The sequence below is a fragment of the Phocoena sinus genome, chromosome 1 (assembly GCF_008692025.1).
Source record: "Phocoena sinus isolate mPhoSin1 chromosome 1, mPhoSin1.pri, whole genome shotgun sequence".
Lineage (NCBI taxonomy): Eukaryota > Metazoa > Chordata > Mammalia > Artiodactyla > Phocoenidae > Phocoena > Phocoena sinus.
This window is the reverse complement of record NC_045763.1, coordinates 125,256,511-125,284,263: the sequence shown is the minus strand read 5'-3', so window position 1 is coordinate 125,284,263 and position 27,753 is coordinate 125,256,511. Positions and strand designations below refer to the sequence as shown.

Sequence of the window (27,753 nt, the reverse complement as noted above, 5' to 3'; positions counted from 1 at the left end):
GCAAGGCACAGAACCAGATGCTGCTATGGGGAACAGAGACAAGAAGGCTGGGCCTCACCCTCGAGGGGCTCACAGTCTAGTGGGAGAGAGACACACGCACAGGTACTAAAAATACAAGGCAGATTGAGGTGAGCTCTAGAACAGAGGCAAAACCAGTGGGAGGTCAGGGAGCCCAGCAGATCAGATGCTTGATGCAGTGGGTGGTGCTCTGGCCAGTCCCTGGGAGATGGGCAGGATTTGTACAGGTAGGGCTGAACAGAGAAGGATATTTCAGGTACAGGAGTAGGTATAGAGCTGGGAGAGTACACTGAATGTTCAAAAGACAGGGGCAGAATGTATGCCTTGACTGAAATATAGGATGCTAAAGGGAAAACAGGTAGCTAAAGCTGGAAAAGTGGTTTGAGGGCAGGTGGCAGAGATCGACTTCAATCTGTAGGCAATGGTGAGCCATCGAAGGTTTCTAAACCAGGGAGTGACATGATCTCATTTCCTCAACTCTCTACGCTGTAATATGTGATTAGCTCTGTTTTTGTTAACTTCACTCCACGGACTTACAGCCTTTCTTGGTCTCAAAGCAGAGGCTCTGTGGCCACACATACTTTCAGGACTGCACAGAGCTCCAAAGCAGTGGCCTTAGGCTAAGTAAATTTTGAGCTCACTTAACAGCCTTGCATCACCTCCACAGAACAAGAAGGACAGCCGTCTAGAATCACTTGACAGTAAGGGGCAGGGCACGAGGAAAATACTCAGCGAACTTTTGTTGCCTGAGCTTAGCACGGATAAGCTGCAGAGAAAATGGGAGCGCAAAAATGGTGGAGAGATGCAGGTGACAAAATTAGCATTATCCAAACTAAACCATCTCCCTGTAGGCTTCCGGTATAACCCCGTTCACTGGGTGGGGAGACTCTGCAGTCTGACCCACTGGGATTAGTAGGTGAGACTTCTAAGAGCTCTACACCTAGCAGGTTCTCTGCTGACAACTTTCCTAGGATCCTGCTTAACTATCCAGGGAGGAGGGAGACTGGCGCCCACCCCGACCCGGGCTACCACAGCCTGAGAAGGGATGCGAGGTCACTGCCGTCCAGGTAGACACAGCGATGCTGGTCAGCGAGGGCTCCCCCAGAACCTCCACACCAGCCGAAGCAGGAGCCTGGGTGGAGAGGGGCGAAGTCACAGCTGGATTACCCAGGAGAAACGCTCCCGGGGAGCCGGCGTGCACCTCTGAGCCCGACCCGGAAGGGCCCCCGCCACCGTTACTGATGGTCCACAGGCACGGGTAGGGGCTGCAGAGAAACAGAAAGAGAGAGAGAGAGAGAGAAAATGCTTGTCGACACACCCAGGAATGATTGCCACCTGGCAAGCACGCGCGCAGTGCTGAGCGGGGCACAGGTCTAGGAAGAGGGCATCGGACCATGGCGTTATTTCTAGCTCTGACACACACTGGCCCAGCTTCTGCAGAGAAGCAGCAGGATGTAGTAGAATAAGCATATGATTAGGTGTCCTGAGACCCGCATTTTGATGCTGGCCCTACCTCTAGCAAGTTGTTCAGTTTTGAACATGGCATTTTATTTCTCTAGGTCTCACTTGCCACCTGTGTAAATGGACAGGGAAGTGAAAGGATGATATTTGGGCAGTATGATCTGTGAGTAAGATCCCTCACTGACCAAGAGAGCTGATGTGGCCTAATAGCCAGGACACATTGTTGTCAGAAAACCTAGGTTTGAACCCTCGCACTACCACTTATTAGCTCCGTGACTTTGATCAAATTATTTAATGTATGAGCCTCAATTTCCTCATCCTCAAGATCTGGAGTGATAAATTAGACATACCTTACAGATGTTGCTTTGAGGATTAAATTAAAAAATGAGTATGTGATGTCTAACACACAGGACTCAGTAAATGATGGTTCTTATAATTAATTCTTCCATTCCAGGTTTCTACCTGTCAGCTCTGGTCCCTGGTAGAAAGGCTGGGGAGCTGTACCACTATCTTGGACTTCTCTTATCCTATGTCACTGGTTCACAAACTTGACTGCACACGGGAATCACTTAGTGAATTAAAAAAAAAAGAAAAAAAATACCGATGCCTGGGTTCTATCCCCCGAGATTCTCATCTAATTAGTCTGGCATGCGGTATCAGAAGTTTTTAAAGCTTTTCTGATGACTGTCACGTGCAGCCTGTTTTGTGCCTTCACATAGAACCTAGATGAAAATGACTACAGGTGACACAGGCAGAATAACCTCCAGTGCTTTAGTCCTCACCGTGCTCTGACCTTTCAGAGTCTCCATTTTGCCTGATACTGTATTGCTTGAAAATAGGCTCATTACCTAATGTCAGTACTGAACACATTTGTTTCTCTCTAGCAAAACCTTTATAGCATCAGCAGCGGGTTAAACATGCCACTGATGAAGCCAGAGGTGGCAATGCCACCCTGCACTCGCAGCTATATTTCAGATACCGCAGACCTCACTGGACCGTATGAAACCTGCAGGAACCCAAGCTTTGGGGCGTTGGTGTTTTTGTTTTTGTTTTTTAGCCAGCTCAGCTTGCTGGGATTCTGACCCCAATTCCCCAGTTTCCAGAAGAGACTCTTCTACGATATCGGTCAGAGCCCCTTTCTGATGCTTCCTGGGCCGGTGGGAAAACCATGGGCTCTGAGTTACATTACTTACTGTATGACCTTCAGGCAGTTTTTTAATGCCTCCGAGCTTTAGTTTCTCCATCAGGAAAATAGGAATTTTAACAGCAGCCTTATGGATGTCTTTGAATCCTATAAATGACTTACATAAAGGATCTAGTACAAAACTTAGCACATGGTTGTTTAATATCTTCAAAGACACTCTTTCCCTCACTTTCTACACAGTCCCAGTCAGTACATTTCCCTGAGGTCCTCCTGTCAAGCACTGTCCAATAGGCTAAATTTTTGAGTAGCCACATTTTAAAGAGAAAAAGAATGAAAAGAAAACCATGAACTTACTGTTAATAATATTTTATGTAACTGAGAATATTCAAAATATCATTTCCACATGCATTCAGTATAAAAAAATTGTTGAGATTTTTATTCTTTGTTTTGTACTAAGTCTTCAAAATTCTGTGTGTTACACTTACAGCACATCTCAGTTCGGAACAGCTGCATTTCAAGGGTCCAGAGCCAGAGGCGGCTGGGGGCTGCTGTACAACGCTAGACCCTCGGGGGCCCCAGCAACATTAACATCAAAATCAAGATCACGGTTTACAGCAACATCAGCTGTATGGAAGCTGGTTAAACCTGGAAGCTGGTTTTAACCAGCTTTAACCATTTTAACCTGGAAGCTGGTTAAAAATGCAGAATCTCAGGCCTCAACCCGAACCTATTAATCAGACTGTACAGTTGAACAACATCCCAGGTGATTCTAATACACATTAAAGTGTGAGAAGCACTGCTGTGGATCAAAGTTCTACCTTCCCCAAACTTTTTCTAGACCTGCAAGTCATAAGTCATCTACCATCTGCCCCCTCCACCGCCAAAAAAAAAGGATGGGGACATCTTTTGATTTTGAATCCCTTTTTGGACCTTCTCAAAATTCTGCATACTTACATTGAACGTAACAGCTGACATGTATATACTGATAGAACGTTACTGCTTACAACGCATTATAATGCTTTTTCTAATTTTGGTGCTCACCATACTCTACAGGGTAGCTCACATTATTGCCATGTTACAGATAAGAAAGCTGAAGCTCAGTGAGGCTAAGAAAATTGCCCAAAGTCACAAAGTCAATAAGGAGTAAAACTGGGGCTCAAGCCCACATTTGTCAGACCCCAGGCCCCTTCCCTTTCCCCTCCACCACGCGGATTTCCAGTCAGAACTGAATGCAGGTCTCTGGTATGAGAGGTATGCCATGGGTCCTACAAGCTGCACTCAGCCCTATTGCCTGGGTTGAGGCCAGGACACCCAAAATCTGTCCCCCTGTTAGAATGAACAGCTTGTAAGGATATGGACAATCAAGGGTCTTGAATTCTCAGTGTGTATTTACACTTTTCCCCTTCAGTTTCCCAATATTCGGTATCTATCTGCTACCCCCACAGTTCACAGTATTTCTTCCTGGTTCGAGATAAATGATTCCAGGCCATAATATCTTTTCCCTTCTAAAAATAAAATACGGAAGCTACAAAGAAAAGAGTACATGACTGAGCACGTGCTTTCCCACCACCCTTTCTCCAGGGATGAAAGGTTGATCCTGTCGTTACTTTCACTTCCTAGTGGCTTAGAAGTCAGGACAATAGCTTAGACCCAGCCACCCCAGGAAAAAGAATGAACTCGAGTCCCCAGTGCTAAAGTCAACCCTCAAGACCAATTGAGCAAGTTGCTTGTGTTGGGCTTACCTAGGCCCTGGATTGATTGGTCCGCTGGTGTGAGGTACAGACAGGATGCTGGCGTGGGGTGTGGAGGGTAAGGAAGTCCAGCTGTCAGCTCCAGAGAAAACTTGCAGATTATTGCTGGAGCTTTCTATCAAATTCACTTTTGGGAAATAACAACAGATCAATTGATGGAGCATGGAAAACATAAAGATGGTGACCAATGACATTATCCTAGGTCAAAATATAACCATGGCCTGTGCCACATGTGCCAACAGTTGTTCGTCCTTTCTGAAGGCCACAGAAAGGAGTGAGGAGCTTAGGTTAATTCAGTGTCAGCCATATGTCACGTACCATTCATCTCTTAATGTTCACAACAATGACTACTCATCGCCATTTTATAGATGAGGCTCAGATAGGTGGGAGGATCTGTTCTTTACGACACAGATCTAGCCCGTGTCACCACACTCACCTCCCCTTTAAAACGGGCCATGTCATCATCTCAGGACAAGCCTAAGGACCACCAGTGTCCCAGATGAGATTCTGAGGACCAGGACCTATCTTCTCAGCAACCCCAAGGAGATTTAAACATCTCAAGAATAGTGCCTTCTGTCTTTGAATCGCCATTTGCATAAATAGTGCCTATACAATAGAGAGGAAGAAGGAAAAGAAGGAGGGTAGGAAGGAGGGGACAAAGGAAAGAGAGGAAGAGGATTCCATGTATATCCCTGGCCACGTCACTCCTTTTCATGATGTGGCCCTTGCAACTTCCTCAGCTTCAGCTCTTTCATCCACCACCTCGCCACCCCCTCCCTCTACACTCTTTTCCCAAACTATTCCCCAGACAACCTAGGTTCTCTCCTCCTTCTGTGTCTTTGCTCAACCACTCTCTCACCTGGAATGCCCTTCACCTCTGCCTGTGTCCCACATCATCCCTCTTTCACATCTGCCCACTCCCACCCCTGCCCTTTTCTATTTATTCTTCAAATCTCAACTTCAACGTTAAGCCGTCTGGGTAGATCTAGCTGCTCTTTTTCCTTCATTCCCATAGCACCTTGACTTGTGTGTTCTATAGAATGTTTCTCAAACTTTAATGTGCATAGGAATCACCTGGGGATCTTGTTAAACTGAAGACTCTTTCAGAAGGAGAACCTGAGAGCCTGCATTTCTAACAAGTTCCCAGGAGATGCTGCAGGTCCGAGGACCACATTAGAGCTCTCACTACATTGTATTAGGATTAATCATTTATGTATTCGTGTAGCACTGAGCTCCTTCAGGGAAGAAATTAGACCTTAATCACCTTCCTAGCCCCACTGCCTAGAAGAGTGCCTGGTGCATAGCATTTGCTCAGAAGATGTGTTTTGTGTGCTGACCATGGGAAAGAACCAGAAAGTAGATGAGAACCCTGCTCAGTTTCTGATACATTAACCTACATTTTCTCCCTTCCTGGCAGCAGCTGTCAAGGCTGCCGAGAGTAGCAGGCGATGGGGCACAGGGACAGGTACCTGGTGACCAGCAAAGCCCTCTGCAGGTACAGAGCTCAGAGTGTCCCTGAGGCTGGAACTTTAACACTCTCCTCCATCTCCCATGCCATGAACTTTACCTATTTGTTTCATTTAGTGTCAGTCTCCCCATATGAGAATAGAATCTCTTTGAGAGGTAGGTATTAATTTATTTTGTTCATGGACAAAACCTGGCTCATAGTCAGCCCTCAATAAATATTTGCTGCATGAATAACCGAATGAGAAATCAACCCTTGGTTTCATGTCTCCCTTCCTTCATACAAACCTAATAACCAGGCAAGATCTGGGCTTACACAAGGCCAAGGCAGACAAGGCAGCAGTCAATGAGGAAGAAACTACACAAACAACAGCATCAGCTTAAAAAATAATCAGACTGCAAAAATTATCAAGGTTGAATTTGCACGCCTCCAACTGAATCAAACCAAAGCAAGGATGTTGAGTCATCCACCTTCCCAGAGACCTTCTTAATAGCTCTCCAATACTGGGCCCAGTATTCCCTGGACTGAGCCATACACTACAAATGTAGAGAAGAGCCATGTGAGGGCAATGAGCTGAGGGTCTCAGAGTCCCACGACTTAACTTGGCTTTTAGAGATGCAGCCTGAAACTGCTCAGTACACCAGCGCCCTGGGAGGAGGACTTTCACAACCATTCGAAACTGGGTGTCTCCCAGTTTTTGTAATTATTTGAAGTAATTACAAAACACTAATAATGTTGTAACTATATAATCAACTATTAGTATAAAAAATTAAAATATTAATACACAATAATTTTACATATATTAGATGAAAGGGATTCTATCTTCAGGTATTTCCCCATTTCTAGCTGTTTATCCATTTCTCACCACCACCACCCACACCCACACCCCCAAGGGTTTAATTAGCAGAGTCACACACCTGAGGGAGAATGGTTTCTGTGCATGTACGCAGAAGGGTATGGAGCCTGCCGGTGGTGTCCTCGGAGGCCGGAATAGTGCTCACAGCCATGGTGGGTGTGGGGAGCAGATAGAGGCAAAGGAGTAGCATACTGGTAATTGGCGTTTCCTGCTGTGCATACTCCATCCGGATTGGAGAAGATCCAGCCTCCCACTAGAAGAGACAAGAGGAAGACACAGAGAATGACTCTGTGAACTTCCACACCAAAATCAGGTTACCAGCCACTTTGCATAGTTATGTTTCTGTGTGAATGACACAATGTCTGTCCATGTGGAGTTACATACCACCACCCCAACTGCCACTCCCCTTCTATGTTAGCAGCAAAGTTGGCTTCTTTGGAAGTGGATGAAGAAGCAAAGTTGGCTTCTTTGGAAGTGGATGACAGGTCCTATCAAAGTTTGCAAAACCTCTTCAGAAATACTGTGGAATCACGGCTATATAAAATATTATTTGAATGTATAAGTCAATAGAATTGCAAAAGTTAAGTTGCTTCTGACTTAATTGGATTAAATTAAAAGTCAATCTAAGAAGGAGGTGTTAGATGTATATCCTACTCACTGATCTACAGCTACCGAATGTTTAATTTGGTTACCCAGAAAGAGTGAAGGCCTCTCTGTTTCTACCCAGTGGGAAGGTATCTTTAGTTCTCACTCCAAGCATGAGGAGACATGATCCCTCCCATCAACACCTCACAAAGAGGATTCTGAAAGCAAAAAGAGAGCTGGCTAGACAACTTGACAAGAATCTTGTGGCACATTTTGGGAAACTGCAAAATATTTCACAGAAATGCGTTTGTGAATGACCGTCTCAATAGATGCAGAAAAAGCATATGACAAAAGTTAACACCCTATCATAATAAAAACACTCAACAAACATAGAATACAAGGAAATTGCCTCAACATAATAAAGGCCATATGGGACAAGCCCACAGCTAACATTATACTCAATGGTAAAAAACTGAAAGCTTTTCCTCTAAGATCATGAACAGGACAAGAATATCCACTCTCACCACTTCCATTCAACATAGTACTGGAGCAAACTGGAAAAAAGGAAAAGAAAGAAAGAAAAAGCATCTGAATTGGAAAGGAAGAATAAAATTATCTCTGTTCACAGATGACACAATCTTATATGTAGAAAACCCTAAATATTTCACACACAAAAAATAAACTTTTGGAACTAACAAACAAATTCAGCAAAGTTGCAGGATACAAAATCAACACACAAAAATCAGTTGCATTTCTACACACTAACCATGAACGATCTGAAAAGTAAACTAAGAAAACAATTCCATTTAGAATAGCATTGAAAAGAGGAAAGTACTTTGGAATAAACTCTACCAAGGAGGCAAAAGACTTGTACACTGAAAACTACTAAACATTGATGAAAGAAATTAAAGAAGATACAAATAAGTGGAAAGACATCCTATGTTCATGGATTGGAAGACTTAATATTATTAAAATGTTCATACTACCCAAAGCAATCTTTATCAAAATCCCAATGGCATTTTTTTCAGAAACGTAAAGCAATACTAAAATTCTAGTATTCTAGCTAGTCGGTGAAAGTATGTGCTTCTTGTTCCAGGGCCTGTATTACTAAGTCTCAATCTTTTCCCATGAATTCACTTGAAGTAGAGCCTTCTATTCAGAGTGTTCACTAAATTTTTTTTATTGTGGCAAAAAACCATGACATAAAATGCACCTTCACGACAATTTCCACATGTACAGTATAATACTGCTAACCACAGGCACATTTTAGTGCAACAGATTCCCAACACCATTTGCTGAAGAGACTATCCTTTCCCCATCATGTAATCTTGGTACCCTTGTTGAAAATTATTTGACCATATAAGCAGGGTTTATTTCTAGGCTCTCTATTCTTCCATTGGTCTATATGTCTTTATGCCAGTACCATACTATTTAGAGTATTGTAGCTTTGTAATGTGTTTTGAAATCAGGAAGTGTGAGGCCTCTAGCTTCGTTCTTATTTCTCAGGATTGTTTTGGCTATTTGGGGTTCTTTGAGAGTCTATATGAATTTTAGTATCCGGTGATATCCACATGCAAAAGAAAGAAGTTTAACTCTTATATTACACCATATAAAAAAATTTAACTTAACTTAAAACAAATAAATAAAAAAATGTAAGACCTATAAAACTCCTAGAAGAAAACACAGGAGAAAACTTCATGAAATTGGATTTGGCAATGATATCTTGGATATGACACCAAAACACAGACAACAAAAGCAAAAATAGACAAACTATGTCAAACTTTAAAACTTCTGCACAGCAAAAGAAGCAATCAACAGAGTGAAAAGGAAATCTACCGAATGGAAGAAAATATTGGCAAACTATATACCTGATAAGGGATTAATGTCTAGAATATATAAAGAACTCCTACAACTCAACAATAAAAACAACAACAAAACTCCAATTAAAAATGAGAAAAGGACTCGAATAGACATTTCTCCAAAGATATACAAATGACCAATAAGTATATGAAAAGATGTTCAGCATCACTATTCATCAGCGAAATGCAAATCAAAACTAGATATCACATCATACTATTAAGATGGCCATTATCCAGAAACAAAAAAAACAAAATAGGAAACAACAAGTGTTGGTGAGAATGTGCAGAAATTAGAACCCTTGTGAACTGCTGGTGGGAATGCAGAATGGTGCAGCTATCATGGAAAACACTATGGAGTTTCCTTAAAGAATTAAAAACAGAAGTACTGCATGATCCACCAATCCCATTTCTGGGTATATATCCAAGAGAATTAAAGACATTTGCAACCTGTGTTCACTGCAGCATTATTCACAGTAGCCAAGAGGTAGAAGTAATCTAAATGACCAACAACAGGTTATTGGATAAGCAAATTGGTATATACATGCAAGTAAATATTATTTCAGCCTTAAAAAAGAAGAAAATCCTGTCATATGATACAACACGGATGAGCCTTGAGGGACATTAGGCTAAGCAAAAGAAGCCAGTCACAAAAAAACAAATATTGCATGATTCCTCTTACACTAGGTATCTAAAGGATATGCAAATAGAGATAGAAAGTAGAACAGTGGTAGCCAGGGGCTTTGTGGAGCGGGAGATGTGAAGAGATGTAGTTTGGTGAATATATGTAGTTTCAGTCATGCAGGAATGGGGGCGGGGGGCGGGCAGGTGGTTCTGGGAATCTGTTGCACTAAAATGTGCCCATGGTTAACAATATTATACTGTACATGTGGAAATTGTTGTGAGGGTGCATTTTATGTCATGGTTTTTTGCCACAATAAAAAAATTTAGTGAACATTCTGAATAGAAGGCTCTACTTCAAGTGAATTCATGGGAAAAGATTGAGACTTAGTAATACAGGCCCTGGAACAAGAAGCACATACTTTCACCAACTAGCTCTCAACTGAGGGGACCACAGATAAGGATTCAGACACACCAGAGATGTTCCTTAAAAATAATGACTAGGGATTGTCACCAGGGCTTCAGTAATATGGAAATGGAACTTTTATTAAAAACCATTTGCTTAATACTTTTTAAGTATAAGTAAGCAAATTGTACAGAATTCATATTACAAAATGTATGTCAGTCATTCTCAACAAATCCTTTTGTTATCTTCATTTTCTCATTTTTGTATAGACACGTGGCCCAAGGGATCCCTACCTGAACAATAGATCAAGATTCAGGTGTCCAGAGAGGAAAGCTAGGCAAGTGGTCCCACAGAACTGGACTTTTGTCCATGTAGTTTGCCGCATATAAGGTATATACCTTAAGAAGCTTACTAAGAAGACTGCAACATATGAACTTTGAAAAGGTATGGTTCCACATGTGATCCTATCCTATACAAAAATGCTTTTTATTCCAGGTCACTTAAAAAGTGCTTTTTCTATGGATAAATTTCTAGAAATGTACAATCTCCCAAGACTGAATCAGGAAGAAATAGAAAATATGAACAAATTGATTACCAGTAATGAAATTGAATCAGTAATCAAAAAACTCCCAACAAACAAAAGTCCAGGACCAGACCACTTTACAGTTTAATTCTCCCAAATATTTTAAAAAGTTAACACCTATCCTTCTCAACTATCCCAAAAGCTGAAGAGGAAGGAATGCTTCTGAACTCATTCTATGAGTCCAGCATCACCCTGATACCAAAACCAGACAAAAGCACCACAAACAAGAAAATTACAAAACAAAACAAAAAGGAAAAAACAAAATTACAGGCCAATATCTCTGATGAACATAGATGTAAAAATGCTCCAAAAAATTAGCAAACTAAATTCAACAGTATATAAAAAGGATTATATATCATGATCAAGTAGGATTTATCCTAGAGATGCAAGGATGGTTTGATATCTATACATCAATGAATGTGATACACATTAATAAACTGAAAAATAAAAATCATATGATCATCTGCATAGAGGTAAAAAAAAAAGCTTTTGACAAAATATAACGTCCATTTATGATAATAACTTTTAACAAAGTGGGCATAGTGGGAACATACCTCAACATATAAAGACCATATATTGACAAGCCCACAGCTAACATCATACTCAATGATGAAAAGCTGAAAGCATTTTCTCTAAGATCAGGAACAAGACAAGTGTGCCCACCCTTGCCACTTTTATTCACCATATTATTGGAAGTCCATAGCCACAGCAATCAGACCAGAAAAAGAAATAAAAGGAATCCAAATTTGAAAGGAAGAAGTAAAACTGTCACTGTTTGCAGATGATACTATATAATGAAAATTCTAAAGACACCACCAAAAAATTACTAGAACTAATAAATGAATTCAGTACAGTTGCCGGATACAAAAATAATATACTGAAATCTGTTATTTCTATACACTAACAGTGAACTATCAGAAAGAGAAATAAAGAAAACAATTCCATTTATAATTGTATCAAAAAGAATAAAATATCTAGGAATAAATCTAACCAAGGAGGTAAAAGACCTGTACTTGGAAAATTGTAAGACACTGATGAAAGATAGTGAAGAAAACACAAACAAATGGAAAGACACACCATGTTCATGGATTGAAGTAATTAATATTGTTTAAATGACCATGCAACCCAAGGCAATCTACAGATTCAGCGCAATCCCTGTCAAAATACCAAAGATAATTTTCACAGAACTAAAACAAATAATTCTAAAATTTTTATGGAAACACAAAAGACCTTGAATAGCCAAAGCAATCTTGAGAAAGATGAACAAAGCTGGAGGTATCATGCTTCCTGATTTCAAACTAAACTGCAAAGCTACAATAATCAAAACAGTATGGCACTGGCACAAAAACAGACACATACATCAATGAAACAGAATAGAGAGCCCAGAGATAAACCTACACTTACATGATCAATTAATCTATGACAAAAGAGGCAAGAATATACAATGGGGAAAAGATAGCCTTTTCAAAAAGTGGTGCTGGGAAAACTAGACAGCTACATGAAAAAGAATCAAACTGGACTACTTTCTCATATCATATACAAAAATAAACTCAAAATGGATTAAAGACTTAAATGTAAGGCCTGAAAGCATAAAATTCATAGGAAAAAACATAGGCAGTAAACTCTTTTGACATCGGTCTTAGCAATATATATATATATATATATATATATTTTTTTTTTTTTTTTTTTGGATCTGTCTTTTCAGGAAAGGGAAACAAAAGCAAAAATAAACAAATGAGACTACATCAAGCTAAAAAGCCTTTGCACAGAGAAAAAACAAAAAGGCCACCTACTGAATGAGAGAAGATATTTGAAAATTATATATCTGGTTAATATCCAAAATATACAAAGAACTCATACAACTAATCATCAAAAAAGCAAACAAGCCAACTGAAAAATTGGAAGAGGAACTGAAGTGACATTTTTCCAAAGCAGACCTACAGATGGGCAACAGACACATGAAAAGATGCTCAACATCATTAATTATCAGATTAATACAAATCAAAACCACAATGAGATATTAGCTCACACCTGTCAGAATGGCTATTTTCAAAAAAATAATAAGCGTTTGTGAGGATGTGGAGAAAATGGAACCCTTGTGAGTGGTTGGCAGGAATGTAAACTGGTATAGCCACTATGGAAAATAGTATGGAGTTTCCTCAAAAAATTAAAAATAGGGACTTCCCTGGTGGTCCAGTGGTTAAGAATCCACCCTCCAATGCAGGGGACATGGGTTCAATCCCTGGTTGGGGAACTAAGATCCCACATGCCGCGGAGCAACTAAGATCATGCACCACAACTGCTGAGCCCGCACACCCTACCGCCTGCACGTCACAGCTAGAGAGAAGCCCGTGTGCCACAATGAAAGATCCTGCATGCTGCAGCGAAGATCCTGTGTGCCATAACTAAGACCTGACACAGCCAAATAAATATTTTTTTAAAAAATTAAGTTAAAAAATAAAAAATAGAACTACTGTACAATCCAGCAATTCCACTGCTCAGTATTTTTCCAAGGAAAACAAAAACACTAATTGGAAAAGATATATGCACCCTTATGTTCATTGCAGCATTAATTTACAATAGCTAAGATATGGAAGCAACTTAAGTGACCATCAAGAGATGAATGGATAAAGAAGAGATACAGATATAGATATATCTAGAACTATCTATATCTATAGATAGATAGATAGATAGAGATATAATGAAATATTACTCAGCCATAAAAAAGAATGAAATCTTGCAACAACATGGAAGGACCTACAGGGTATTATGCTAAGTGAAATAAGTCAGATTAAAAAAGTTAAATACCATATGATTTCACTTACACGTGGAATCTAAAAAAACAAAATAAATGAGCAAACATAACAAAGCAGAACGGACTCAGATACAGAGAACAAACAGGTGGTTACCAGAGAAGAGGGGGGTGGGGAGGAAATAAATAGGTGAGGGAGATTAGGAGGTACAAACTTCCAGTCACAAATGAGTCATGAGGATGAAATGTACAGCATAGGGAATATAGTCAATAATACTGTAATAATTTTCTATGGTGACAGATGGTAAGTAGACAAAAAAAGACTCCTGAGAAAAGTTTTTTTAAATGCTTTTCTGAGAGCTGCTTCTCTTCATGTGGCTATACTGCCACTTCTGCAATGAAAAATGCACTGAGGTTTAGGGGAAGGAGAGAGTGAGGAATACCATAGCTGGAAAACTGCAGAAGGAATCCTAGCAAGCCACTATCATCTAAATTAAAGAGTATCTCAGACACTGATGCCACTGACTGTGTGTTACTGTTGCAGGTTTAGAGGACCTGCTCCACCATGGGACCTTCTCTCTGATCTGAGACATGGAGAGAGTGGCACCCTGTCAGGAACATCCAACCTACCTGCAGAATCCCAGGTATATTACTCCACTAATACTGCAGCTTTCCAGTCAACAAATGTAGAAGCTTCCTCATATGCAAAGCGATGGCCTTCCTGAGGCATTGCAACAGTGACCAACTCAAAAACTAGCAAGCACTAAGAACAAGGGAAATCCAAAACAGAGAGGCGAGAGCGGAGTGTAAGGGTAGGAGGTACACCCAGAATGCATTTTTATGAGCTCTTTAGCCACACTGACACAAAAACGAGAGTCTAAGAAGTTTACTATTTCCATTCTTCTCTCCTGCCTAGGATTTGAGTGTAAGTGCCCCATGAGCACTGGTTCTCTCTGAGAATTCTTGCAAGGGAATATACTTGTCTTGAGTGGAAGAAATAACCTGTTGGGTCTTGATAGAAGATTTGGAACAAGCCTGAAGCAGTCATGAGAGGTAAAAAGTCTGAGAGCGGTGGAGATGCTCCTTGTGTAGCCCCAGGCCTCTCCCACCCAGTGTTCACCCAACTCACAGTGAGAATAGGCCACATGCTGGCTCTCAGACATAGCTTCCGGAACATCTTTGAGGTGGTTCCTGAAAGAGCAATGAGAGTGCACCATGGCTGTCCAGCTTATTATACAAGTCTAGTATCAAGTGCACCCAAGATTCTCTTCGGAGAGCAATACATTTCTTGGAATAAGAAAATCAAACACCTTTTTTTCCCCTCAAAGCTATTATCTTTCCCACAATATCCTTCTCCTACTTTATCTACTTGTGCAATTGCTATTTGGATTGCAATTTTATAGTCACTCCAGTTTACCTTATTTACACCTATCCCTATTTAGCTTGATCTTACTGATTTGTGATCAGTGCTCCTGCTGACAAAATTCAAGCAACAATAACAATAGCTAAGATTTGCATAGGACTTCAGGGCACAATCACATCTGTGATACGCTAGATCCTCCAATGATCCCGTGAGAGAGTATTACTATGCCCATTTCGCAGATTTAAAAAATGGGTCCCAGAAAAGTAAACTGACTTATGCAAGCCAGGAAATGGCAAAGCCAGGACTCAAAGCTACGATCTCTCACTCAAAGTCCTAATTTTTTTTTATTATACTACTTTTCTTATCTGAAAAAGTTATTTCTTCTACATCGTCAAAATTAAATCAAGTATTGACAGCACAGACCTCTGTGACACATCACTGTAAATATCTGTCTATTAATCTAGAGCCTTTAAGATGAAAAGGAAAAATTAGACAGTTATAGGAGTTAGTGTAAAGATTTGAGACAGACAATAAAATCTGAACACTTCAAAGGAAATCATTCACACCCCCAAAAGTCTCTGACTTCTCTTCTCTCAGACCTGAAAGACATGAGCCTCTCACCTTTACGAATATCTCATATGAATTACTCACCTTTCCTAGGTGAAATCTAGTTTTTTTTAAAAAAAACTTATTGAAATCATATTATTCAGATAATTGTAGGAAAGACAGAGTGAATTATTAAAAATTTAAATCACTTATTTTTTTTAATGGGATTGTACTACTTTTAAGAATCTGTAGTAAAACAGGGCTAATGAAACATGGCCAGTTCCGGGATCTCCTGGACCCATATTATAAGGGACAGGTAATTATGACTTTGTTCTATTTTGCTGATTTTGTTGGACATTGAATTGAATATTAAAAACATGCTTCTATCAAAGGTAATGCAAGTGCTACTAGTTAGTTCCTTTTAAGATGATTATAAATTTCACATTTACAGAAATCATAAGATTTCACTGAAATTTCTCTACTCACCTTTCCTTAGCATCCAAGAAGGCTTTGGCAAAAGGGTTGTACTTGATTTTGAGAGCTGTTATCTTGTGTTTACAAAGACAAGAAGTGTTAGTGAAAGTAGAACATGCACGGGCAGACAGAACCCTTTATCTTCACCTGTGAATTTCTGTAAAATCAGAATAATTCTCCTTTCTCTTTTTTTCTCCCTTTCCATGTCTCTTTGCTTACTTCTGCACAAAATCACTATTGCACTGTCCAACAAGAAACGTTTTATTGTCACATGTGGTAAAAATGCCAAATATAGTATAAAGTGAGCAAAGAAAGGACAAAGCATTAGACATGCACAAGCCTTAGGTGCCAAACCCAGCATTCATTCCATTACTCATTCATTCTTTTCAACAACAATTGAACACCTACCATCTGTCAGTTAGTTTTCCAGTCACTGAGACAGAGAGGAGAGTTGTACGGGTGAGAACCTGCCTCCAGAGTCTTGAGGACAGACTAGTATCAACTCCCTAACTCTTAAATAATCACTTACCCTTTGGGCCATGTTAGCACAAAAAACAAACTATCACTTCCAACCACTGTCACTCTTTATCCTCCCTGGCCTTAGCCTGCTTCATTTTTCTTCAGAGCCATCTGACCAAATATATATATATGTTTGGTTTTCATCTGTCCCCACTGGGATTTAAGTGCCTTGAGGACAGTGCAGTATTACCAGCATGTAGTAATACTCAGCAAATATTTGCTGAATAAAGGAAGATTTTGGCTCCCTTATCCACCCCTGTGGCCACTCTCCTCTCAGGGTGCATCTACATCAAATTGGCAGGGATACATCGTCAGGAGACGGAGGCTCTGAGGTTAGATTTTCCTGAGCTTGATTCCCCTGAGTCACGTTCAAGACCAGAATTACAGCATCAGGCTGGTAGCTTGCTGGAGGTGTGGCCTTAGCCCTGCCTGTAGTTCAGAGGGAACTGTCCAGCCCACGTCTAGGAAAAGCTTCTGAGCACTTACCCAGAGGGCAACCAGATGACAGGTTCCACCAGCCAAGCATAAGAGAGCAGGCAGCATGTAAGTGGATAAGGGGCATTGCCCGGAGGCCAGAGGAGGCCAGGATGGGGTCCCCAACTCCTCCCTACTTTCCAAAATCGCAAAAGCCCACCCTCCCCTCATAGACCCAGACTCCATCCTACAGAGAGTAGCAGAGGGAGGAGGGCAATCTGATGAACAAAGTGGTTCAGCCTATAAAAACTGAACAGTACTTGAGGGCCTATTTAAATGATCAGGTATTTAGTTAATTTCTCTTCCCACTGACCTGCTAGAGGGGCTCAGCTAAGAGGCCAGATTACCTATAGAAGAGAAATTACATTTCCCTGCGCATCTGTAGTGAGTTAAATCTGCAACTAATTTCACCTGTAGGCACTAAGGCAGCAGTTTCCAAACCTGGATGATTATCAGAATCCTTTAAGGGGACTCTTAAAACTACAGATTCTGGGCACCGTCACTGGAGATTCTGACTCAGGTGGCTGGGTGGGATGCCAAAAATCTTTTAAAGCTTCCAAATAGGGCTTCCCTGGTGGCGCAGTGGTTGAGAGTCCGCCTGCCGATGCAGGGGACACGGATTCGTGCCCCGGTCCGGGAAGATCCCACATGCCGCGGAGCGGCTGGGCCCGTGAGCCATGGCCGCTGGGCCTGCGCGTCCGGAGCCTGTGCTCCACAACGGGAGAGGCCACGGCAGTGAGAGGCCCGTGTACCACCAAAAAGAAAAAAAAAATGTTTAGGGGTGGGGGAGGAATAGACTGGGAGTTTGGGGTTAGATGCAAACTATTACATATAGAATGGATAGACAACAAGGTCCTACTGTAGAGCACAGGGAACTATGTTCAATAAGCTGAGATAAACCATAATGGAAAAGAATATAAAAAAGATTGTATATGTATAACTGAATCACTTTGCTGTAGAGCAGAAATTAACAACATTGTAAATCAACTACACTCCAGTAAAACAAATTTTTAAGTTTAATCAAAAAGAATCCAACCCATCAGGTGTCCTGGTGACCGGCAGGCCTGGAAACTCCTAAAGTATGTGGATGGACCAAAAAATCCTGCTCCCACAGAGTTCACGGAGACCAGATTCTGGCTACTCTGCTCTAACCACCAGAGCCGCTCAAGCAGGAAAAGACCTACGTGTGCCCCAAAAAAGCTAACAAATGGGACAGATAGCATAACACAAACGCAAAGAAGGTGCGCGATTGGATCAATTCCCGCAGAATTGCTTTAAAATAGGAGAGACACGCAGCTCTTTGTAGGCCAAGGGCCTGGAAACAAAGACTTCTGCGTTTCTGCTAATTGTATTACAATGCACAGCTGTGCCTTATTGGCACCAGGAAAAGAAGCGCTGGCGGGCCTTTGGCAAACAAGGAGGAGAGCGTGGAAAGCGACTACCGCACTGTTTAACTTCATCTCTGCTGAGTGTATCTGAGTCCTGGAAAACCTACCTTTCGTCCAAGCTTGGTCATGGCAATAAAAGCACCACCACCCAGTCCTACCACATTCTCCCAGGTGACATCTACACACACACACACACACACACACACTCACCTCCTCGTTCTGATAGGCAGTCACAGCTATGAACTGGGTTTCAGGGAAGGAGCAGTTCATCACCATTCGATGGGCACCTCCAACACGCACTATGTGAACCTGGGGTTCATATTTATGCAGAGAATTCAACATTATCTGTTGAGGTGGAAGGAGAGAGAGGACATGCAAAGCCTGGGGCAGCACAAGTGACAGATGACCCAGCGTCTTTGGTTAGTCCCAAGCTCAGCACGCACCTCCATTAAGGCTACACACACCGAATCCCCGGTCGCCCGAGCTGCCTCCACCTCTCTGAGAAATTACTGAGGGGACATTTTTTAGAAGCTCTCAGGGAGCATAACTTTGGAGCTGCTTATAGGAGGGTGAGGGGTGGGTTGCCAGGGAAGAGCTGGTCTAAAGAGTGTTCAGTTTTCTGCCAAAATCCTAGCTTCCTTTTTTTTCTCTCCCATTTTCAGCACAATGATGTGGATTTTGCTCTGTTAAAACATACTGTTTTTCTTCCTATAAAGAATCCTAATATCTCAAAATCCTGACACGGGCTGCATTACCTAAAGTATAATGACAGCTTGACATCTGCTGGCTACATAAAATCCACTCTTTGTGATTCAAACCAGAGGTTTATTGAAAATCTCACGTTGTGAAATCTGGGGGGGGATAATAGTTTACTTTTCAATTTCCTGTTTTAATAAATAACTGGAACCTTCTGAATATTGCAAAGACTTAGGTGGATGACTTCTGCTCTTAAAACAAGAACCCCTATGTCCCAGCTAGGTAAGCACAGAGATCAGAGAAGGGGTGAAAACTCTGAGGGCTAAGAGGCTGACCAAAGGGAAATCTGGGGGAATGAGACCTCTTCCTCCCAGCTGTGTCTCTAATCCCCCAAAACAGTCCACATTTTATAAAGCAAATAACAACCTCGCACAGTACACTAGTATTCACAATCCTACCAGAGAAAACAAAAGAATAAAAAGCCTCAAAATCTTGTTTACTCTAATTGGAGACCTTAAATAAAATCTTCCTTATTTAAGGTTTGTTTGGATATTTTTTTCTGCAAACCCAAAGCTGATTCAATATTCTATTGATAATTATCACAATGCCCAAGTGGAGGGAGCAATTATTTCATTTCGGAGCAGCTTTTTATTAAGGTAGTTGTCTCTTGCCAACATGCCACTTACACCAAAAAGAGGGGAGAGGGAATAACAAAACCCTGGTACCCACAAACATCTCCCTCCTCCCCAGCTGGGTAAAAAGCACCACACACAAGACAAAACTCTGAAAGGCCCCCCGGTGATGATTAAGTAAACTACTGCGCTCTCTCACTCTCTCTTAACATCAGGAAGTCCATTAAAAACTGAAAGCACCAATTAAGAGCTGTTTATTCCTGTTCACATTTGGACTCCGGGGAATAATTGGCTTCCGTGAGAGAAGAGGTCGGTGAGGACCCCCTAATTGCCTAAATGCACCCTTGAAATTTCTTGATTGGTGTAGTGGGGTTAGGGTGGCCGGGCAACAGTCGTACCTGCCCACCTCCGTTGAGCTTGTTGGTCAGCTTCACTTTGCTGAAAGAGATGGGCGCCTTCATCCAGTGGGCCCCGAAGTTGGGGGAGTCCGGGTGGATGTAGACACAGCTGTGGCTGGAGACCTCTGGCTTGCCCGCGGGCACCCATTCCCCGTTGACGTACTTCCAGCGGTGACTGTCCGTTGGGACAAAGTCCAGCAAGAGCGAGTACATGGCATTGGGGTCCAGCCCCGTGACACTAATCTTTAGGACCGGGAACATCCGTCTAAAAGAAAAGGCAGAAATTGAGCCACAGGAAGGATGTTAGAGTGTTAGGGACATCTCCCTGCTTGTTCAGCCCTCTCTCCACTCAGAGGAGACCTTGCATTTTCTGTCCCAGGGGTGCAGAAAATGCCCCGGGGGAGGCCAAACAAAGAGGGGCCAGGCCAGCGGCCCCAAGTCCAGCTAAGCCTCTTTTTACCAATGTATTTTATATTGGGATTTTACTTTTAAATGTTGTGCTCCACTTTAAAGTCTGAAAACCACTGATCTAGTCATTTGACTAAAATGAAGTACCTCCTGAAGCTTAAGGTATATAGTCAGATGCCAGGTTCTCACAGAGCTTTCTCCAGAGGTTTCCTCCCAGCCTACGTCAGATTCTCATGCTAATGACACAAAGCAGCCCTTCTCCATCTCACAAAGAACACCAGTTCTGAATAATAGTAATAGCGTTATAGGGAAAACATGGTTTTTTGGTAAAGTGAGTGAAGGGAACACTGGCTATACATCAATTCAGACCACTTCCTTTCCTGCAGGACTTGTCAGAGGCTTTAATGTGCACCGTGAACCTTTGGAAAGGAGGTTCGGGGTTGTGCACAGTCTGCACTTATGTACCAGTGCTACCTTCTCACCTATCATCTTGCGGGAATGTGCATTCAAAAAATACACTTTGAGACACGCTGATCTGGATTTGCTGGTCCCTTCTCCCACCCTCTAGGGCAACACCAGCAAGCTTACTCTCACAAATATTTGGAGAAGCTATCTCACCTGGCTTCTGATTCTCTTTAGTTGCCTTTCCCTTCACCAAACTTTCTAAGTTGCTCCATTACTCTCACAAATATTTGGAGAAGCTATCTCACCTGGCTTCTGATTCTCTTTAGTTGCCTTTCCCTTCACCAAACTTTCTAAGTTGCTCCAATCTCCTCAAAAGACCTAGTTTCCAGACAGACCCTCACCACCTTGCAATTGCCCCAGAGGCTGTCTTGTTTGTCAATACATCTTTTAAAATCTGAATCCCCAAGTTGAGAAGCTAACAATCTAGGGTCTAGACATGTGCTACTCAGAGTGGTCCATGAATCAGCGGCATCAGTATCAGCTGGAAATTTATCAGAAATGCAGAACCTCAAGTAGCACTCCAGACCTACTCAGTCAGGATCTGTGCTTTTACAAAATCCCCAGGTGAGTCATTGGAACATTAGAGCTTAAAAGGTACTGGTCTAGGGAATCTTTAGCTTTTAAGACAATAACTAAGGAGATATCCAAGGGAATAAGGGGGAGTCACTCTGAGGATTTGTGCTTCTGGTGAGGCTGGGAGGAGAATGAAAAGGGGGAAACTGGAATGTGTCCACTGCTAAGAGAAGGGGTTGCCAGGAGCGGAAGTGTTAAAAGCAGAATGGCCAGGAACTGGAGGGTCACAAAGAGCACCTCCTGTGTCCAGAGGTTCCTGGTTTTGAGGTGAGGTACAATGGGAATTGGTACATATGTTAAGTGATGAAACTGACAGATGACAAAGGATGGATCTAGAGATGGACTCGACCCATCCAGGCTTCTCAGTCTCCTGAGTTCAAATTACATGGGCTCCCTGAGCTCTCTGGACAGAAAGGAATTTTTTCCCTTCGGTTCGCCCACCTCATCAATACTTCCTTTCCAACTCCTTTGCTGGATCCTCTTCCAACTTAGTCCTCCAGTTGGGGATGCGTAATGGGGATCTGTTTTCAGCACCCCCTCTTTTCTAAATGTCTTACCTTAGAGACCACTTCTAATCTCATGGCAGAATACAAAGAGCCTGGAGGATTTTATACCAACCAAGTTTCATACCCCTGGTATGGCGCTTAGCAAGCATTTAATAGATAGTACCTTTGAGTACTAGAGGGTGGGTGACTGAGATAATGAAATTGAAGCTTGCTGAGTTTAAGTAAACTAGCTTAAGTCCATATATTCAGGAAGGGTGGGAGTTGAAACCAAACAAACGGAACCAGGACCTACCCTTGAAATCATTCTTCACACTCACTAGGATGGCTATAATAAAAAAGGTGAACAACAGCAAACACAGGTAAGGATGTGGAGAAATTGGAACCCACATACATTGCTGGTGGGAATAGAAAATGGTCCAGCCACTTTGGAAAAAAGTCTTGCCGTTTCCTCTGTTAAAATACAGAGTTGTCATGTGACCCAGCAATTCCATTCCTAGGTGTATATGCAAGAGAAATGAAAACATACGCCCATAAAAACTTGTATACAGACAGTCATAGCAGCATTATTCATTACAGTCAAAAAATGGAAACACGTGTCCATTGATGAGTGAATAAATAAAACGAGGTATATTTATACAATGAAGTGTAGTTTGTCAATAAAAATGCTATAACATGGATGAACCTTGAAGACATTATGCTATACTTTAAATCGGTGAATTGTATGGTATGTAAATTATCACAATAAAGCTGTTAACAAAAGAAAAGTAAAGAAGTAAAGAAGCCATGGTGTCCTGGCTCTTAGAAGGACACATCCAAAACGTGGTAGAACCATTTGTTGCTTTATTCTCTAGTACTTCATTTGCCAAGGATTTTACGATTTTTATTTTTTATCACAACACAAATGAACTAAGAGATGCTATATATTTTTATCTCCATTATGCCACTGAGGAGTAAATATAAGTCAGTCAACCAGCCAAAAGTCTTGTAACTGGCAATGGAACTCATCCTGCCTCTAAGCCAAGTTCAGTTCCTCCTGCCTCCCCCCTGCCTCTTTCTCTGGCCTCACAAGGACCGGGATGTGTTATCTATTTACTTATGGGCAGCACTCATGACCAGGCTATGCTTTCAGGGATAAACTGCACTTCTTATCAATTTGATCTTTTTTCCCTTTTCTTCCCAAGGTGTGTCTAACCACAGAGATGGCCAAGAGTCTTTGAGAAGCTAAGAAATATGTAAATCAGACCCCATATCAGAGAGAGAGAGAGAGAAGCAAATGTGGCAGGGCATATAAGCACTCCCCAAAACCAGGCTTGAGGAACCACACATGCTTAGGCTTGGCCAGTGAACTCTGTGTTGATTTGCTGTGAGGCTAGTTTTCCAGTTTGCATTTCTCTAACAGAGGATCTTGAGAGCCAGCACTGCCGGAGAAGGCTCTGAGGAGTGAGGTCTGTGGGAAGGAAGAAAGAGGGCAGAGGGCTTCCGTGGTGGCACAGTGGTTGAGAGTCCGCCTGCCGATGCAGGGGACACGGATTCATGCCCCGGTCCGGGAAGATCCCACATGCCGCGGAGCGGCTGTGCCCGTGAGCCATGGCCGCTGGGCCTGCGCGTCCGGAGCCTGTGCTCTGCAACGGAAGAGGCCACAACAGTGAGAGGCCCACGTACCGCAAAAAAAAAAAAAAAAGAAAAGAAAAAAGAAAGAGGGCAGAGATAAAGCAGATTTTCTAGGTGGGAAAAAACAGCAGAGACGGTTAAAGGCAAAATTCAGGAAGTTTCACTTGTAAACTCCTTCTTCCATTTCCCCACAGAACTATTAATAATCCTGAAACACTCACCAGAGCTTTTGGAGTGCACATGCTTGTGTTCCCATAGGACATGGATGTTGAGGCTTATGGGGAGAGCAGCAAGAAACCAAAGTAGCCTGGTTAGAGGCCGATCACACAAATACATATGATCCTCATAAACTGCAATTGTAAACTTCAGAGAAAAATATCCATGGACTACAGGGACATGGAAAATTATTTCCTGATGTGCAACCTTGGTTTTCTCTCCTCTTGCAACTCCATCCCTGGAAACTATGAACATCAGCTCACTGCACTAACATCACTTAATCACTGGCAAGTTCAACTTAATGATCCTAGCACTTATTTTATGACAACAAATGGATACACCAATTACATCAGAAATCCTTCCAATTTCTTAAAATCTCCTCAAGGCATATTTAATCCAAATGAAATTAAATAATTTAACTGCATGGAAATACACATGAAATACAGCTGTTTCCCCTAAGGTGAAGATGTTACCGTAGAGAAAACAAAAGGTGCAAAAGATTTCACTTACTTGCCACTGAAAGCTGAAATAAATTTTTTTCTGCAACCTAAAATATAAGTTCCTAGCTTAAAGGATGGAGATAAAAGGAAGCACTTACAAGCTGGATGCACTAGTGGTGATTCAAATGAGCTCCAGGGGAGTATTTTAATTGTTATTGTTAGTTCTGAAAGACTATTGACTATGAATAAGTAAGCATTTTAAATAAAAAAGAAAGAAGAATGGGAAAAGAAATAGTAAAACGGGGCGGGGGGAGGGACAGGAGTGGGAGGAATGAAGAACCATCGTAATCCCAGTTTCTGGGGATAATTCAATGATTTTCAGGGAAAATCTCTGTTTACTACTTCTGATCAATGTCAGAAGCAAGCCTCCTATTGATACACATAAATAAGTCTCCATTTGAAAATGACTCTTTTAATTCATCAGCCCCTCCTATGCTGGGTTTTTTTTTGCTTTTTTGGGGTTTTTTGCGGTACGCGGGCCTCTCACTGTTGTGGCCTCTCCCGTTGCGGAGCACAGGCTCCGGAAGCGCAGGCTCAGCGGCCATGGCTCACGGGCCCAGCCGCTCCGCGGCATGTGGGATCCTCCCGGACCGGGGCACGAACCCGCGTCCCCTGCATCGGCAGGCGGACTCTCAACCACTGCGCCACCAGGGAAGCCCCTATGCTGTTTTAAAACTTGCTATTACACAAAACAATTACACTCAAGTGTGCAAGAGCTATCTGATTACCCTCAAGAGCCTTTACCCTCTAAAGCTCACTGAAGCTTTAGAAAAGTCAGAAAGTCAACTGCCTGCAGGGGCAGGCGAGTAACGCGAATGAAAAGGGCGTGGACTGGGTGTTAACAACCAGGAATGTTTTTCTCCCCAAAGAAGGGCCACAAATCCATCTACCTCAGGCTCAGGAGTTTGTGTGAAAGGCAGGGATGCTGCATCTAGAGTAGACATCATTCTACAGCCAGAGGAAAATGGGTAAAATGGAGAGATACAGGAATAGACGGTGAGGAGAAAAAAAGTGGGGGGGAAAGAGATGAAGATGAGAGTAAAGAAAACAATGAAACAAGAAAGATGTGTCTATATCCAGAGCAGGAAAGTGTTGTTAACAATTTATTCTGAGAAGCTAAGAGATTGAGAGTAATTCCAAACCACGCTCATTCATTATCAACCACATCAATTTCTTAGAGATTTGTCTTCCCTTCTTTATCTGAAGTACAAAGGGAACTTTCTGTCTCCTGGCAAAATCTAGACGCTAAGGGGTTCAGAAACCCTAAGAAAAGATTCAGTTCACTAAGGAGGTGAAACGTCGCCAGGACCTCCACAGAAAATAAGAATAACCATGTTGACCATAATTAGACTCTTTCTACAAAGAATAATTTTCACATAGTTAATGACTTTAAACATGTGAAGACTTTTCAGTTTTAAATATGAAGGAAAAATTATATAGGCGCAAAAAGGCAAGAGAAAGCTCTTCTGAAATTATAAAAGTACATACCAATGTGACATATTATTAAATTGAATTTTATAATGGTTTTAGAAACTTATTTATTCCTCATTGAAACAGATTAACTATATATTTTTTTTGACGGTTGTACTTATTTTACTTCCATATATGACTGCTTTGACAGCCAAACAGATAGTATGAGGCTAAGTATTAGTGTAACTAGAAAGAGTAATGAACAGAAAGTTCTACCTGTCATCAGACATCATAAAATTTTTACCATTGTGTCATCACTCATCTTTGAAAGGGAAGAAAGTAAATCCAATTAGGAATTGGGAGTGATTCTTTGAAACTAAAAACATGTTTTCTATTTCTTTCTACCAAAAATAATGTGTCAATGCAGATCAAGAGTAGGAACAGGTGTAATTATAATTACAAATATTAAAAATAATAAATCCTATATATGAAATAAATAGGGGACCCATTTAGAAAGAGAAAATAGAAGCGTCAAGCAAGGTTGATATTCCTGCTACTATTAATAATCACAATTTATTGAAACGCCCTTATTTCTGGAACACGTTTTACTTACCAAGCACTTTAATGTCACACAACAACATTCGAGTTCATAATTTTCCCGGATAGATGGGAATGGTTCATTCTCTATACCGTGCATTTTATGCAGAAATGGAAAAGTGAGACATCAGCAATGGAAGCACTTTTCACAAGGACAAAAGCCTGCCAGAAGTTCAACTAGCTTGGACTTTTCTGTCATTGGAGAACAGAATTTCTCTCAAGGGTCATAATCAAAGTTCTGCTGAAACTAACCATATTGAAAATGCCTTTCGACGTTTTGTACTTTTGTGACCATGTGAACAGAAAGATCAGTGTCAACTGAATGTTGGGACCTGTTTGGCCAAGCTGGGAGCACTGAGATTTTCTTTCTAAATATTTTTATCTCCTCTACTAAATAGAAGCTCCTAATATTACCTAGACGTCACTTGGCAGGGCTAGATTTAATAGAACCCAAGAAATGCCAACAGAGATCCATTTCAGTTAATCCCTAATTTGTTGCAATAAAAAAAAAAGGAAGGCATCTTCTCTTTTCTCAGGTCAGTATATTACGGTTTCATTAACTATTACTGCAATAACTCTCACATCGTCATAAACACACACAATCTCAAATGAACACTCACCACAAACACACAGGAAGAAGCAGATGCAGGGATAGGCAGTGAGATTAAATTTGCCTTTTTGCCTCTGAATCTTCAACTAGTCAGAAATGTCTGGCAAGTTCGCTACACTTCAGAGGAAACCATCCAGCTTCCAAATAAAGTTGCCTTTTACCTTATCTGAACAGAGTTGGGGCTCAAAGAATAATAATCTGCTCCAGGATACACAGTCAGTCAAAAATTAACATTATTTTCTGACATTTGAGTGCATTTCCCAAACCCATGGGACATGCCCCCCATTATAATAATTTCCCAGAATTTCTTCATTTAAAATGCACGCAGGACAGGTGGCTTCACCCTCCACTTCTCTGATGATCTCAGAGAAATTAATTAAGTTGGCTGGGGGAAAGCCGTGGGAGACTGTCCTTCTCCGGAGCATGTTTAATCAGACCCCGCTGCCTCTGAGTTAAGAGCGGCAGCCTCAGCAATCCTCAAGGGGCTTCGCTTCCCTTGCCAAGCCCCGCCAGCCCAAGCAGGGCGGTGGATAAACTCACCTGCCGTTCTTGGTCACGATCATTTCATTAGTGACTTCCTTGAACCTCTGCCAGAGAGGGGCATCCTCCAGGATGATCTGAAGTTGCTTCTCCGTAGGGTCGCCTTTTTCCCTCCCTGCCTGAAGCTCACTTTCCACCACATTGAGCAGGCGAGAGACAGTGCCATCGCTGGTCTTCTGTGTGCCCAGCTCACTCATGGCCACAGGCCCCTCTCAAACTTTGCTGAGAAACGTTACCTACTTTGCCCGCTTCCACCTCTTTCCTCCTGTCACTTGCCTGCTTTTCAAATCCAGCTGGACATGCCTGGGGAGCTGGGGAAGAGACGGCCT

The 27,753-nt window shown here is 41.8% G+C and overlaps 1 protein-coding gene across 1 annotated transcript; it reads right to left on the bottom strand.

The window, feature by feature from the left end:
- TBX19 (T-box transcription factor 19) lies at nt 1–27,753 on the bottom strand. Its single transcript, XM_032640061.1, has 8 exons — nt 27,425–27,753; nt 19,989–20,253; nt 18,473–18,607; nt 15,894–15,955; nt 14,628–14,689; nt 6,757–6,948; nt 4,366–4,501; nt 1–1,283 (listed from the first exon to the last, which is right to left on the bottom strand). Exons 1-8 carry the CDS (start codon nt 27,619–27,621, stop codon nt 998–1,000), a joined length of 1,335 nt encoding a protein of 444 aa, XP_032495952.1. The 5' UTR covers nt 27,622–27,753; the 3' UTR covers nt 1–997.

Excerpts from the sequence above, each read along its gene's own strand:
- TBX19 (XM_032640061.1), bottom strand. The coding sequence starts at position 27,621 with ATGAGTGAGCTGGGCACACAGAAGACCAGCGATGGCACTGTCTCTCGC. Across the intron at positions 18,608-19,988 it reads AGCTCAACGGAGGTGGGCAG|ATAATGTTGAATTCTCTGCA; the intron begins GTACGACTGTTG and ends CCACCTCAACAG. Across the intron at positions 6,949-14,627 it reads GCATGTGGCCTATTCTCACT|TGGGAGGCTGGATCTTCTCC; the intron begins GTGAGTTGGGTG and ends TGTCTCTTCTAG.